The sequence below is a fragment of the Phymastichus coffea genome, unplaced genomic scaffold (genome assembly GCF_024137745.1).
Source record: "Phymastichus coffea isolate CEN01 unplaced genomic scaffold, Cenicafe_Pcof_1.1 PCOF00108, whole genome shotgun sequence".
In the NCBI taxonomy this organism is placed as follows: Eukaryota; Metazoa; Arthropoda; class Insecta; order Hymenoptera; family Eulophidae; genus Phymastichus; species Phymastichus coffea.
The window spans coordinates 27661-43638 of record NW_026706919.1 but is presented as its reverse complement, the minus strand read 5'-3'; the positions used below and the strand labels follow the sequence as shown (position 1 = coordinate 43638).

At 40.4% G+C, this 15978-nt stretch overlaps 3 protein-coding genes across 4 annotated transcripts; 2 read left to right on the top strand and 1 right to left on the bottom strand.

Moving 5' to 3' along the window:
• The first annotated feature begins 479 nt into the window (after positions 1 to 479).
• LOC131670301 (nuclear pore complex protein Nup133) lies at positions 480 to 5668 on the top strand. 2 transcript variants are annotated; one of them, XM_058945797.1, is made up of 19 exons: positions 579 to 650; positions 856 to 898; positions 981 to 1195; positions 1262 to 1579; positions 1649 to 1819; positions 1950 to 2256; positions 2340 to 2499; positions 2634 to 2805; positions 2882 to 3041; positions 3116 to 3228; positions 3317 to 3423; positions 3501 to 3717; positions 3793 to 3933; positions 4015 to 4216; positions 4289 to 4448; positions 4512 to 4707; positions 4776 to 4970; positions 5040 to 5262; positions 5395 to 5668. In XM_058945797.1, the coding sequence occupies exons 3-19, from the start codon at positions 992 to 994 to the stop codon at positions 5526 to 5528; spliced, it is 3180 nt and encodes a 1059-aa protein (XP_058801780.1). In that variant the 5' UTR covers positions 579 to 650; positions 856 to 898; positions 981 to 991; the 3' UTR covers positions 5529 to 5668. The 2 variants fall into 2 exon arrangements, with proteins under 2 accessions (XP_058801779.1, XP_058801780.1); XM_058945796.1 differs by having other exon boundaries at positions 480 to 650; positions 856 to 1195.
• LOC131670302 (uncharacterized) lies at positions 5654 to 9342 on the bottom strand. The gene is made up of 12 exons (XM_058945798.1): positions 9294 to 9342; positions 8674 to 9013; positions 8402 to 8588; positions 7747 to 8345; positions 7512 to 7679; positions 7036 to 7444; positions 6823 to 6965; positions 6555 to 6755; positions 6343 to 6468; positions 6130 to 6275; positions 5862 to 6066; positions 5654 to 5787 (listed from the first exon to the last, which is right to left on the bottom strand). The coding sequence occupies exons 2-12, from the start codon at positions 8720 to 8722 to the stop codon at positions 5654 to 5656; spliced, it is 2367 nt and encodes a 788-aa protein (XP_058801781.1). The 5' UTR covers positions 8723 to 9013; positions 9294 to 9342.
• Positions 9343 to 10512: 1170 nt separating this feature from the next.
• On the top strand, positions 10513 to 14933 carry LOC131670311 (uncharacterized). The gene is made up of 14 exons (XM_058945813.1): positions 10513 to 10642; positions 11036 to 11228; positions 11376 to 11541; positions 11605 to 11777; positions 11864 to 12004; positions 12070 to 12236; positions 12421 to 12876; positions 12957 to 13083; positions 13151 to 13290; positions 13363 to 13563; positions 13718 to 13864; positions 13924 to 14081; positions 14149 to 14371; positions 14444 to 14933. The coding sequence occupies exons 1-14, from the start codon at positions 10594 to 10596 to the stop codon at positions 14578 to 14580; spliced, it is 2478 nt and encodes an 825-aa protein (XP_058801796.1). The 5' UTR covers positions 10513 to 10593; the 3' UTR covers positions 14581 to 14933.
• The last annotated feature ends 1045 nt before the right edge of the window (positions 14934 to 15978 follow it).

Below are 15978 nucleotides of genomic sequence, written 5' to 3'. Positions count from 1 at the left end.
ACCTTTATACGTATCCTTATTATATAAGATCATTGTTAAAGGACTGTAATAGTCGTAAATACCCTTATCAGGGGAATTCGACTCGAAATAAATAACGTAAAATAAATGCTTCTACAAAATTTATTATGGCAGTGAAATCAATTAATATAATAGATATATTTGTGTGCGTATACAAACGAGTGTGTGTATGTGTATAGGTGTTTATACACATACAGTATTTTTATTAATAATATGGTCTTTATAGTGTGGAAACAATTAAATATTTTTCACTCTCATTTGCAAATAAATTTCGTCATTATAGTAACAATAAATGAAAAATATATTTTGGAATAATGATTTTGAAATTTCCGCGATAAAAATATAATATACGCACGCGCTCACACTTTTCGTCGTCTGATTGGTTGATTTTCAAACAAATCACCGATTTGCGCGAACGCGAATCATAACCTTCTGTTATAACCTTGCCTTTCGGAATTTGTTGTGCGATTTACCGCACAACAACAAACGTTTTATTATTACATATCTTTTTTAAAAATACTTTGTAACATTGCCAAAATGGATAGATCGAGTAGCTGGAATATAATATCAAAAAGTATCAATTCGCCAAGACGCCGATTGTCTTTGGTACAATCTTTGAAAAAAGCCAGCTCGTAAGTTCACTGCAGTTTGAATTATCAACGAAATATGCCAGTTTTCATTTTCCAAAATTATTGTCAATTTTAAACAGCATTCTTAGAAAATATCGTCTAGTTACTGCGATATTTACTTGATCCATATTTTTGCATGACTATAAAAACATTAATATTGATATCAAAGGTTTGTTCATAATTACAAATTTCCCGACACATTTTTTAGTGGAATCAGCCTTTCTGGAAGATCAAATCAGTCAATACAAGTGGTATGTCGAACAGCAAACCATATTGTAGAAAATTTTGGTTCATCACTACCAGTCTTAGTCACTGAAGCACTTACATTCATAGAACGCAATGCAATGGTCAGTGTCAATGTTTCTCCGGATGGTTGGGCATGGCTTGTTTGTGGTAGAAGATTACTTGTTTGGCAGTGCAAAACTACAATACCTGATCCAAAACAAAGGAGAATATTCAAAAGCCAGTGCAGAGAACTACTGCTTCCACAGAGTGATTTGGCTCACAAAGCTGAATGTATCGCTGTGTGGCTCCCACCTGGGCAACAAGTAAGTAGAACTTTATCAGAAAAAGTCAATTTTTCAAATTTCTAGATTTTTATGTAATTGATATAGGTGCCATGTTGCATGGCAGTTTCACCAGAAGGTGTTGTCCGCTACTGGGGTAGTATAGCAAACGAAGAATTATCAGTAGAAACTATTGCAGAATTAGCAGGTCAAGAAGTCAACTGTTTGACTTATGTACCTAGTGTTGGATGTATTCTGGCAACAACTACTTGTACTGTTGCACTTTTGCAACCACAAAACACGGGTGGCAGATGTAGTGTTATTTGCAGAGTACTTAGAACAAGTCAAGGATGGCTTGGTGGTATCGGTAGAAGAATGTCTTCACTCATATTTGGTTCTATTCCACAGTCACCTGTTCTTGAGACAGTAAGTATAAAATCGTTTCATTTATTAAAATCTTACATTATATTGATTAAAATTCATGATTTGTCATAGAAACTCGTAAAAGTAGTGCATACTGGAGCAAATGATAGAGGCTCAAAAGCTCTAATCCTTGCTGGAAACTCACTTCAGCTCTGGTCTTTTCCATTTGGAGAGCAAGAGAAAATGGAGTTCGATGAAGACATTGGAAATATTGTAATACAGGCTTTTCAAAGAAGATCATGGGTAAGATTTCATTCATAACTAAATTTTGAAAAATACTGACATGCAAGCTGGAACGCGGAAATTAACATTAATTTTTCGTATAAAAGTCAATATGATAATATCAGATCACGAATACATTGTATGGTTTCAGGAATCAGGAGCATGCAATCCTCAAAATTTAACTACCTGGCTGATAGACATACAGCCTGTCGACGAAGGCATTGTCATCCTCATGGCTGCACAATGCTCAGACGTCTCGCCGCAGCTCCATTTTGCCGTTGGTTTATTACCGCTGTCAGGTACAGCTCTGACGACCTCATTCAAATGGTTCATCCCTATCAAGACAGGACCCGTGTATGCTATGAATGAAGTGGAAACGTTCATTCACTCATTCCACTTTATCATGTCCGGCTGGGAGATTATTATGTATGATGACCATGATGTCATTGTTATTAGTAGTAAGTATAATTATTCACATTCGTTATTTGCTTCAGTGGTTCTGTGTAAATTCGGTGATAATTTTGTGTATTTTTGTTAATAGACTTGTCGGAGTATGAACAGGAAAAAGTAGATTTAACACGTGGAAGAGAAGATACCATTCTTGGCGGCGCATTATGTTCTGGAACTCCAGTGCTATTTACAAAGAATTTGGGTCTTGTTTCAATTACTTCGACTGACTTTGGTAGTCAAGATTTCAATCAGTAAATATTTTGATTATTTCTCTTTTTATGAAAAATACATTATTACTTAATTCATAATACTTATTATGAAAAATATACATTAATAATAAATACCTCATTTTCAATGTAATATATACTTATAACTATGTTTGCAGGAGTTATTCAGATGTAAATTTGAGTATGGATTATGGACAAAGTAACGGTAGTATGATGCAGGAGCATTTTACGACATTGATAACTAACGAGGAAATTAATAATATGTTCTACAGCTCTGACGCTGTCAAACAGTTACAAGCTGCTTTTCTTCTGAGTATTCGACAGAATAAAGTATATTTATTCCGCCAACCTTAAAAACATTATTTTCGCATTACTTTTTTATGACTACTGATTTTCAATTCTGTAGGAACAATGTGATGAAATTTTATCAGGGCTTTTTCCAATGCAAGAAGAACCAATTTTAGATATTGACGCCTCACTGGATACTTTAGTTTTAGCTGTAGCAAAACACATGATTGATGACTATCCTGCTAATGATCCTAGGTGGTCGAATTACAGAGACTTAAGTAAGAAATAGTTTATTTTAAAATATTTCAATATAATGTCAAACAATATGATTTGATGTCAATGGTATTTACAGCGTTTACATTGAATGCTGTATTAACTATGCAGATTCCTCATCAACTTGAGGGAAAACAGAAATCCATGGACCTTTTTGTATCATTCTTAAAAGAACATAACTTATGGAATCGAGTATGTTTGACTCAAAATTTATAGAATAAAATGTAATCTGTCTAGTTTTAGACATACGATGGATAAATTAATTATTTTATTTTTCTAGTTCTCTGCAGTTACGTATAGGAGTATCATAATGTCCACATCACATGTTCTTAGTGAATTTACAGAAAAAATCGTTGCAATGCTTGCAATTTATAACCTTCAGCAACGGTAAATTTGGATTTCAACGATAAATATATCTCTAAAGATATCAGTTATTAATATAATCTTAATTGTCTTCCCTCCAGATATACGGAAATCATAGATACAGCTATCGATCGAACTTTACAACCTGAAGCTTTCGTATCCGAAGATCTTACTGCCAATGATATTTTCTACAGACAAGTAAGCGAAGTTCATCATTTCTTGCCAAATTTAGTACAAATCGCTGTTGAGCAGACGCAATCTGAGAGACCTACTCAACAACTCGCACAGTATATTTTACAAGTCAACTCAGTTGTACTGGTAAGTTATAACAAACAGTATTAATCGTTTATGCGCATTAATTGGAAATACAATTTAATGTATAACTTTTATTAGGGTGTCCTCCATGAAGTTGTCAAATATCGTCAATACAACGCAGAAAAGTACGTTCCACCTAAAATATGTGCTGTAACTGAGTATTTACCTTGGACTGCTGCCACTGGAAAGTATGGTTTGAAAACTTGCTTGACAACAATGGTTCGGTTTTTTAATTATTCTAAAACATCTTATCATGCTCCAAAATAAAATTTTAAAAATGAATATATATTGTAATTTCAGCAAAACCTAACATTAGAACATGGTGTAAATAGCACAATTGATGCGAACGTGCGGAATGAATTGTATGAACAGCTGGTGAGTTTGATTGATCTCATATTGGATGGAAGGAAATGTCACTTGGAAAGTATTCGCGGTACTGAGAAATTTGAGATACTTTTGAAACAATACGAGGCGGAACGAGCAAGTTTGATTCATCCTTTGAGTAAGTCAATTATTTGTTTTATATTTCAAACTATTATTCTAATGTTTGTCACATTTTCATTTCTTTTAACAGTTAAAGAGCAACAGTATGAAAATGCAGCAATGCTCGCTGAGAAGTATTGTGATTTTGGTTCATTAATTCAAATTTGTGAAAAAACAAACAACAAAGGCCGTCTTGACAATTATATGGAACGCTTTGCTAGTCAAGACTTTGCAGGATTTTTATTCTCCTGGTAATTAATTTTGAACATTTTTAAGTAAAACGAATATTTTATTTTTAAATTATATATATGTAGGTACGTAAAAGATGGACGTCAAGGACAACTATTAGCAAGATGTCGAAGAGGCGGTGCCAACGAGCTAACAGAAAAAGTTTTGCAACATCCTGTTTTGTCTTGGGTACAAGCTGGTTTATCAGATGAATATAGCGTCTCTGCAAGAACTCTGCAATCGTTGGCTGCCGAAGAAACTGAACTTGTCACTCGCAAAAAGGTATGCAATTGCAAAATATCGTTATACAATATGAATCGTTCTATTACTAATGAAAATTAAATTTTTAGTCAATGCTTTCTATGGCAAAACTGGCATACCTAGCTTCAGACGAGCCCGAAGATAAAATCCAAGCCAGTATTTTTGAAATTGACAGGGAGCTCAATCTTATAGCACATCAAGAAGACGTTCCAATTTCTGTACTAGAAATTTATGGTTATGACGTGGAAAAATTGCGTGTACTTAGTCCTTCTGAACTCATAAATGTAAGCTCCCGTATCAATTTACTCTTATTTCTTTGAAATCTTTGATGCTAAATATTTTGTTAATTGCAGCTGTACACATGTATTGAGAGTCCGATTTCCAACGAGTATGACTTTAAAAAGGCGCTTGACTTGTTAGAATTCGTCGAACAAGATGATGAGAGAAATTCTTTAAAATCGAAAATCTGGGCACGTGCAGCAAAATGTGATAAATGGGATACAGTCACGAAAAATCCAGAACAACAAATACAGAATACGATATTTTTCAAACTTATGGATCTCGTTCACATAATGGGTGTGTAAAAAAAAACATTCAATTTAAAAAATTTATAATTTTTGAATTTTATTCAACTTTCATATAAATTCTATACATAGTATAATATTAAAACAGGCTATGTAGTTAATAAAAAAAATTTTATTATTTCAGGTAATAAAGTTGAGGACGTGCTGCCACCAGTGGAAGCAGTACTCTCGGAATCAGAGCTCGGTATTCTCGGCTCATCAAGTAACTTCCAATATCTTATAAAATTGGTGTATGAATACGCTTATAATAATTATTGATTACCTAGTATTAACGGCATAAGAAAATAAGACATTGTTGTATAAACGATTAATTTTATATGTTAGATAATAAATTATACATTTTTCAAAACTTAGTTTTTTTGTTTACGTAAATAAAAAATAATTTAGTTTAGTACGTATAGAGCAGTAGTAACTAACAGAAATAAGTTGGCATAGATCGTTGTGCTAGTCGATAGGCACTGAAAGCTTTCCGTGCGAACGATAAATCTCACTTGGTCTGGCGTTCTACAGTCCAACTCTGAAAAATCGATAAAACATTAATAAAATCTGGCTGCCACTTGAAATCACGTCAAAATGACATTGAATAAGTACCTGCACATCGCGTATTAGTCGTAACGTTCTTAATTTGGAAATATGTGCTGGGACATTTATTATTTTCTTCACATTGATAGTCATTCTCGAGAGAAATTTCTCCGTACAGCGATAAAGCTTTACATCTCTTGCCCGTTTGCTTCAAGTTCATCTTATGTTGATTCCACAAACAAACTGTCATCGTTCCATACCCTACTCCGTGGAACTATAAAATTACATCGTTGTTTCAGTACTTTTAAAGCATAATTTTTATTATGCTCGAACTAACCGTCACTGGGACTCTTTTGGCTCGAATTCTCCATTGAGGATGCAATCGATAAATAATTGTTTCCGAAGGATATATGTAATCTTCAAATTGTAATCTTACTCCGGGAAGGTTTTTATTACAGCCAGCGGATCTTAAAGTCATGGGTACTGTAATGCATTCACAAAAAATTAGTCGAATATCATTTTAAGAAATTTAATGATTGGCGATGCAAACCTGTAGCTAAAATTCTTGAAATGTCGTCAATTTCCATTGAATCCACTATTCGATCTTCCTCTGTTAATAAAAACTTTCTCAACATCTCGACTTTCGAGGCATGAGTGTAGTATAAAAAATGCGTTTCTATAAGAAGACAGAACTAAAATTATTGAACGAAATGTGAATTGTGTCGAGATAGCGCCACAAATACGCAGGTGATATTCCATTACCTGGATGTTTAGACTTGAGTTTTTTCAAAGCAGTCATAGCGAGTTGAGTTTCCTCAGTATCTAACGTTATTCTCGGCACTAATAAAACAACCGCTTGTCCTAAGTTTGCAACAGTGTGATTTTGGATTAATCGCTCCCAAGAGTCGTCCAGATATTTCTGAATGCTTTGAAAAACTGCCGCTAGTTCTAATTTCCTTGGCCCTGCAAATTATCAATCGATGCTTTTGAAACCTTATGGGTTGAATGTTTAATGCTGCTGGATACGTACAGGAAAATGTGGATAGTTGATCAATGGTTCGATAGAGATCAGTCGGACTATCGGTCATGTTGCGCAGCCACTGGCCGCTTTCTCCGTGCATGATTCCCATTCTTGAGCCATATATTGACACGTCGAAGTCGTCCAGTAGTGCCCTGTGCATATTGGAAAGATCAGCCGACACTGAAGTCACACACCGCGCAGCCTGCGAATCGGCGAACTCACGCAAGAAAGTCAGCGGTGTAGCTTCTGGTCCAGGCACCGTCGAACGCTACGACGAGCTCGACTTTGTTCTGCCTGCGTCGTCTACCACGACACTGCACTTCCGTGAATAGATAATCGTCGGTGTATTTGGAGAAGCTGTTCACCGCTCTCGCGACGATCCTCTGCAGGGCCTGTGTCGTCATCGCGGCTTTACTATTTAGATAGGCCAGTACTTGCGACGCCGCGTACGTCTGTTCCTCCATGACGACTTTGGGCGCGACGCGGGGGAACTGCATCCCGCGCTGACAGGCCTTCACGTTCCTGTCAAACACCATGCCCTTGTCCGAGTAATACATGTCCAACACTTGGCTCAGACGCAGATTCGCGAACTTGCTAATCCAACTGTCCATGTTTTTTGCGATGATGAGGCCTGCAGCAAAGAGAAAGAGAGGAATGACGCGAGCGTTGTTGATGGATAGCGTGAGGTGCGCGTTTACCATCCACGGCGCCAACGATTTCTGCCCGCGTCAGCTCGAAATTATTCGTTCGGTGCGAGATGTAGAAGATTCGAGGACGAATGGTGCTATTCCAGAAGCCGGTGGACCCGAGGTACATGCGATCGTCGTAGATTGGTCCCTGATAAATCACCAGTTCGGCCAGTTCGCCTTGAGACAGAACAACGAATAAGCATCATCGCTCGAGCGAAGTGACGAGACTCGAGACTAAAGTTACCGGAAATTGTGGCGATCCAGACGTTGTCTATCTGGACTTCGGAGCTGGCCATCGACTGGAGCCACATGGACCGGTCGATCTGGTCCCTGGGCACGACGAACTCCACGTCGCCATCGTCCTCGTCGACGGGCATGTCAAGCAGCAGACGCGGCTTGATTCGTTGTGGCTCCAGAGCAGCGGCGACGGCCGAGACAACTGAACCCAAGGCCAGCGTGTTGTAGGGGCTGAGTATCACGCCCCCCTCCTTCGGACAGAAGTGGCTGCGGGGATCGAAGGACTGGTCTGCCATTGCCGCGATTGAGCGCACGGATCTGGATCGAGCTGGAGCCACGTTACCAAGAGATCGCTCGTTCGGTCCGGGAGCGCAGAAGCTTTCCTCGCGGGACTCGGAGTGGACCCAGATGGTGTTGGACATGGCGAAGTGCAGCAGGCAGCGCTCGTCGCGCGTCAGTGCGTCGGCCGGTAGCAGAGCGTCGTCACCTGGCATCAGCTCCTGGACGATTCGCTGCTTCGCTCGCTGGGCGCCGTTCGCCGCGAAGCGCAGCACTCCCTCGCGAGCAGGTAGCTCGCCCGAGTACGTCACGCCGTCGAGCTTGTACCTGCGGAGCGCTCGACTATAGATTACGTGCGAGCACGCGAGATGATAAACACGCACCTCTTCACCAAAGCAGCGGACAGAGTCCGTATGGTCAAGGAAGTGCGCGTCCTCCGCTCGACCTTCCTCAGGACGTCGAGGATCGCCCTCAGGTTGAGCGGTAGCTTCGGCGCAAAGGAGCCGTCGCCCCGGTAGCATTCGCGCAAGTGGTTAGGCAGCGCTCGAAAAGACTCGACTGCTGATTCTCCTGCGAGCACGCGACAGACAGATAACGCGCCGCTGGGATTCGCGCTCGTGATTATCGCCACAAGCGACGAACGGAAGCTACTCACCTATGATGAGAATGGCGAGGCCCAGCAGCAGCGTTGACGGTGCCCTCATGCTCCTCCTTCATGTCCGTCGTTCAGCTGCCTGCGAAGAAGCTCGCGCTCGACATCGAACGTCAATCTGTCGGGAGACGAGGCATGAACACTCGGCGCGAACGCCACACCAATGGCAAACCTGCTATCTGATAAGATAACGCCGCGTACGGGTGCCTCGACGAAGATCGTCCGCTTGGCCTACTTATTACTGCTGGCGCGTAGTCCTGCTTTGGGAATTCTTCGTTTCGGCGCCGACGCGACTCCCTGTGAAAACAGGACACACCGCTGCAAGCAGCTTGCTCGCTTGCAACTATCGGTCGCGATCAATATAATGAAGGTGCATTTGCATAATTATACCACTAGTGACCCCCCCCCCCCCCCCCCAGGATATAGGGGTCAATATCGACGGACTATCCACGCGACACTATTTCGCTATACTTGCTTCTATATTTAGATCTGCTCGAGCTGTATATCAATATTCGTAGCAGCGACTATTTGCATAAATTTACCTTTATATAATAATTATCGAGAGAAAATCAAGTACTTCTACTGTTTTCAAAAACTTAAAAAAAGAATTGTCATGTACTTACTAAACGAAAGATAGCGAAGTGCGTGTAGAAAAGTCAAGGCACAACCGACTATCACTCACACAACGAGCGTCTGAGAATGAAATTGAGCGTAGAAAAATTGATAAAATTCCGCGTGTTGCTTACAACTCGTCTTTGCACTTAGTCACAATAATAACCAATGATAAATCGAGAGTGAAACACCACTTCCGTCAGGTCGTTTTTTCCTATCACATCATCTCGGATATTATCAGATAATAAAAGGCAGGTGCATCGAGCGCGTGCGATTAATGAAATCGATACGGACTCCCGGCGGCTTGCGATAACCCATAAAAGCCTGCTCTCTTGCTCAACTGATGCACGCAAGTGTCTTCGTGATGTTTACTAATCAATTGCGGAGGCGTATGTGATCGCATTATTCCGATTGAAATTAAAATTATTTCAGTGTTCGTCTTGATTTATACGTTGCCAGTATGTTTTCGGCCATAACAATTATTAGCAATTAAAGTACTTGGATGCTCAGTTCAGCGATGCGATTTGATAATAGATTAACCGATGAGTCTTTTTCACGCGACTTCAGCGACATAAAGACAAAAACGGCGTTCAGCGTCAGAGAAGAATATTTTTGTAAATTTGAAACATAACGCTGCGAGGTCGGTTGTCGAGCCATTGTCGCTCTTTCTGTGTGGCTTTTGCAAAAAAAAAACAAGACTGAAAAATGGTTATCTCACGCAATTAAATTCTAGCACTTGGTATATAGCGATGTATGAGAAAAAAATTTTGATAAACGGCAAAAAATGAAATTTCTGCCGGTATCGTAGTTCGGAATAATGTCGTTATACACTTTGATTACACGAATCCCAAGTGATTCACGCCAATATACCACGCGTCAAACGTACAAATCGTTTGGAATGCTCGCGTCCAATGACAAATCTATGAAATCATTCCCACCACTCATCCTTGAATATCTTTACTCGCCCATCCCAAAATTGAACGCTCAACCAACAAAAAAGAAGAGAACGAGCCTCGCGCGCAAGCCGTACAGTTATATCTATAACTCGCTCACCTAGAGAATGAGCGTGAGCAAGATGGATAACACGGGTTGCACCTTTTCGAGATAAGCGCCCGCGTATCTTATCTAAGGTGCGTACAGAGTCGACGGTTAGCCGACTTTTTTCGTCGGTGAGTGTAGGCGCGAGCGATGAAAAGGTGCGTAGCGGTTACAGTCTTAGTCGCGATGCGCGTGTGATATGTGTCTTGTCGGTAGAGAATAATCCAATAATCGCGCGAGACAGTTACGAAAGCGAGCAGTGCAGACATAACTATGGCGAAATACGAGATCTTGGCCATTGGGCTTTTGCTCTTCATTGGTGGTGAGTGGAGTGACGAGAGATCACACAATTGGGACTCTTTTTTGCCTTAATTTAAGGTCAACGGTCTGAGCGCGATCACTTATCAATGATGATGCGAGAGATACGCGACAAAGGGTGGTTTCGCAACGAGCGGTCACTTTTATTTTCCTTTTTTTGCGCTATCGATCGCTCGTTGATTTCGATTCAAACGACTCAGCGCACGATGACGATCGATTTACAAACAAAAAAAAATGTCGGTCTTCGAACATAATTTCAACGCGAATCGCATGTTCTCGTGCGAACGAAAAGAATCGACCAAAAGGCCTGTCGTTCTACGGGAGAGATTCTCGCGCGTGAGTCAGCGAGTAGGTGAGCGTGACTAAACCGACGACGATGTGTAACATGTCGATGCAGGTACGAGCTGCCAGGAGAACGCGAAGAAGATCATCTCGCCGTCACTGATCGAGTGCTACGACAACGAGCTCTACGGCAAGTACAACCTGCTGCCGCACACCATGGAAACCTTCATCGCCATTGTGCGTAAGATCGAGCAGTCGGCGAACTTCAACATGAACCTGCGCCAGCTATCCACGGCGCTTTTGCACAGGTAATCGACTTTGCCGAGCAGTTCGTCGATCGTTCTTTTATCTGATCAACTCTGATATCTCGTATTTGTTCCGAGACATCGTTACGAAAGCACCGGTCTGTCGCTGGCGAGAAGAGTAAACTTATCGCTAGACGAGTTGTGTTTAAGGTTTTCCCAAGACGGCATAGAGCTGAACCCGGACGTGAAACCACAAGCCGGCGTAATGCCGTATGCGGCCCTTGGCAATCAGTTCTACCGTCACGCGCAAACGCTACGCACTGTACCCGGCAACGCAGTCACCTTTCCCAACAACAGCATTTCCGTCGTTGAACGGGTAAAGCTCAAACGTTCTATTGCTTCGTCGGCAATTTTTAAGCGAACCATTTTTCCTCGACAGTGCACTTTGCATTCGATGCTGTCGAGCAGCATCGACGTTTACAAACACAGTGGAGAGAACCGAGGCTGCAAGACCAGCAACTATGGTATGAATTACAATTATGGGTTCCGCAGATGGCGACGTCATGTCAAGAGACCTAAGGACGACGTCGAAACGTTATCACCCGAGCAAGTGTAAGGCTTAACGTGTTTATTTGTTCATTTGACTATATTAGAGCTTTACGAAAGACAATTCACGGAGAAATATCCGACAAAAACAGAGAGATGCTGATGTCGAAGGACCAAGCAGACCCTAACTCCGAGTACCCAGCTTTCCCACCAAACCATCCGAGCGCCAGCGCACGTATAACCGAAGATCAGTACAGCGAGTGTCCAATCGAGAATGGAGTTCTAAAGACGCCGTGAGTAAGCAGGCCCGCGCGCTATTCTCATTCAAATTCGTCGATTTAACGGTGTATCTTTTCAGATGGGGCCCAGTTTCCGGTGGCTCGGTGCTGGCAGGCATCGCGTCTGGCTTGACGCATCAAGTCATAAGGGTAAGCGAACTGATAAAGCAGCTGGTCGAGCCGCGAATGTTCAGCGGGCTGTCTACCGATTCCAATCTGGACAACAGATTTCTGTCCACTCTTGCTGGTGAGTTCTCCTTGTTTTGGCAAACATGTTCATCGACTTTGATTTGAATCTCGCGTAGAGGTATTGTTTGAATTGCCGCGGCTGATTCATGGCTCGAGATAAACGCATCGCCGATATTGCCAACGACACAACACTCGCGTGGATAATTCGCGCGTTAAATTCACAATGGACCATCGGCTCACAGGTGATTTGGCGGAGGTAGCTCTGGCTCAAGGACCGCAATTCCGCGGTCAGTTTACCGTCGGCGCCGACGGCAACTGGAACTCTACGTCGCAGCCACTCTACTACTTCCTCGGCACCAAGAATGATCTACAGATGACCGGTGCCGAGATTCGCGGCGACATTGATGGTCTGATCCTCGCTACCGAAGTACCCAGAGCACTCGGCAAGTTCGGCGGACTGTACTTATCCCAAGTGCTGGACATGTACTACAGCGATCGTGGACTGCTTGACAATCAGATTCGCGCTTGCAACAGGCGAGCTCAGCTGCCAAACGTGGCACCCACGGAAATGCTCGTCGCGCAGACTTGCAGCTCCGCGATCGTGCTGAGCTCCATAGGCTATGCCACTGTAACCATCTTTCCGGAAAAGATTGAGAATTTCAGCGCGCAGGCCGTCAAAGATTTTTCGGACTTCGTTCGTGAGTATCTCGGCTGGTTTTCACCTTGCGCGTGGAAGGAAGTGAAAATACCAAAGGGTTTTTGACGTATCGAATTTCAGCTACGATGAGCAAAGACAACGTCTGCGAGTTTTTCGAGAGCAACGTTAAGACCAGCCAACCAGCAGTGGACCTCACTATTGTCCTCGACACCAACTGGCCTTTTGAGAACATCCAGTCGGTTCTCGCGTGAGTGTCAACTGATGTTCCGTTTGACTGCAAGGATGCGCGTTTTTAACTCCACACGCTTTTGCAGGCAATTGCTGAGTAGTGTGGAAGTTTGCAAATACAACAGCAACTTCACCATTATGAACGGCCAGAACGGCAATTTCATTGTCAACTCGAGCAACAGTCTTCTGGACTTTGTCAACTTCAACCGCACCAACTATAACCAACGTGAGTATCCGCGAATGAATGGAATGATAACGCGATTGCAAAGAACCGAACGTCTGTTTTATCGTTCCACAGTCGCCAAGGGATTCGATTTGGCGCTGTCTATAACTAAAATCCAGGAACTCGAACAGTATAAACTCGACAAAGAGAAGCTCCGCGGTTTCTCAGATGGCAAATCAGATGTTGTGGTCATCATGCCCTACCATATAAATCTATCACCTACGGATCGCGAGTTTGTTTACAAAACTCTTGAGGATATGCGCAAGGAGATTCCCGGTGAGTCGATATTTTGTACATTGTTTTTTTTACAAAAAATGTCGTGGTATTCATTCGGCATACCGATAAAACAATAACTACAGAATTAATTACGTAACGTACTTCTTATTCTTTGTATCATATTAAATGTTTAATTATGCTGTCGCATTACCAGATACCAAAGTGTTATTCTTAACTTACGAGCGAAAAGACGGATTGACCGATCTCGTTGAGGACTCTAGCGACATTATTTCCATCAACTTTAGTGAAAACATGGAGAACAATCCCGCAATCGACGAGATACTCACGAAAATCAAACAAGGTACCTCGCCAGCACAAAACATTGAAAAGGATAGCAATGCATCATCCTGATATTTTCAGTTCCAAGACGTCTGGTTAACACACAGTGTGGTTCGAGATACGATCAAACCGGTAATTCCCGTTCGTTAACGAACTTCGTTGGACCTAATGGAGTCAACTTCTACAGGATACATCCTAATTACTTCATGACCAGTTCTGACGACAAACCTAAAGTGAAGGTACGTACGAAAGTAAACCAACAAAAAAAAGTGACATGCTATTCAAAAAAAAATCATGAATATACAGGTTCAAGGCGTAAGCGGCTCACCGTTGAAGGTTTGCTGGTCTCGCGAGCTGCTCCACGTGAACGCGTCGGCAGCTCAAGCTGGGGCCACTTGCAACACCATCACCGGCAAGACTCAGTCCATCGAGATGAATTGTGACGGCGTAAGCTACATCCATCAGTGCAAGCCTTACTATATCTCGGTCGGGTCGGATTCCAACGGCACTGGCCAAATTCAGTGCTTAGGTACGTAAAAACCAACAAGTTTCATCCAATGTTCGTTCGAATCGATGAACATTTATTGACATTTTGTTTCAGATCGAAATGAATGTCGGTACCCGAACGATATCAGATACGTCATATCGTACGAGAACTTGGTATGCAAGAGCAGTGCTAGCGCGTTATTCGTCGCTCCTCTATTTGTAATGGTACCCCTCGTTCGAATTCTCATCTGAACAAATGGAGTGGTCGTTTGGTACCCATTGATGCTAGTATGAAGTTACCTCCCATGATTCGTCTGCTTAAATGGATGCAGTTTATTTTATTAACGATTGATTTTTTTACATATTAGAACAATACTTAATCTTAAATCCGTAGCATATATGTACAAATTTTAGGTTTTTATTATATTATTAGTATTTCATCGTATGGATTTTAATTTTTATATATATAATAATTCGACCAATTAATTTTTTATTTTGTTTGCTATTATATTTCTTAATATTTAGTATGAGATTACAACGGATTTTTTTTTGATGATGCAGAAATAAGAAGATTAAAAAGTTACATTTAAAAATATTTTTTTATGCTAATGTAAGACATTTATATTATTTTTTTATAAAGAATTACTGAAGAATATCAACTAATTATTATTACTTTTTAATGAGAATAACATGAATTATTTATATTTACATATGGCATTGAATTATTACTTTCCCTGAGATCCCTAATATCAATTAAAATTACTAGAATATAAGTGTATTGTTCGCGAATAAGAAAATATATATTTTCAAAAGTTGAATAATTATTTAGCAGGTTAGATATGAAAAAATTAACTATTTAAGTGAAATAATATTCCAAATATGATTTTTTGTTTCATGATTTTTGCAAAAATCATGTGTACCATTATCTATCCACAAAAATTGTCTATTGCTGCTCGCTTCTATTCTGTTTCTGTTTATAATTCTATGACAAACAAAGATATGACAACAAATTTATCTTAAACTATATATTATAGTCAAAAAGGACGTTGACGTTCTGATATTCTTGTAGACATTAGAATTTCAATATCCTTAATTGTCCGTATATGGATACTAATACAAATAAATGTATAAAGCATTCAGTTTGCAAACGTATATATGGTATTTAAATTAAAAAAAATCAGTTTAAACATAGATCAAAATTTACTTTAGTCAAATGTTGCGCCAGTTATTTATGGTAAGGTATTTTATTTTCACTTTATTTTATCTCCTTTTTATAGTCGAAAAATTTATTTGTTATTACTGATTGAACTAACTAATAATTATTATGTTCACGAATGAAAAATGTATATGTATTTTTAGGCTTAAAATAAATTAACGATATCAGTGATATTACCGTCCGGATGGTATTTCTTTGTTGATATATATAATGAAAATTACATTGGTTCCATAGATTTTTCTTATGTCTAATTATGCGTCTATAGAAAAAACAATTTCGTGATCTATTCATCACAAATATCCGATAAAACATTATGTATGACATGCTCGAAAAAATCGTCACTCGTTTTCTACTCATACCATTGCATACCTATGTCCATGTTTTATAGAAAATGAGTCGAACATTTTATTCCATAAATACTCGTCGTCGTTGTT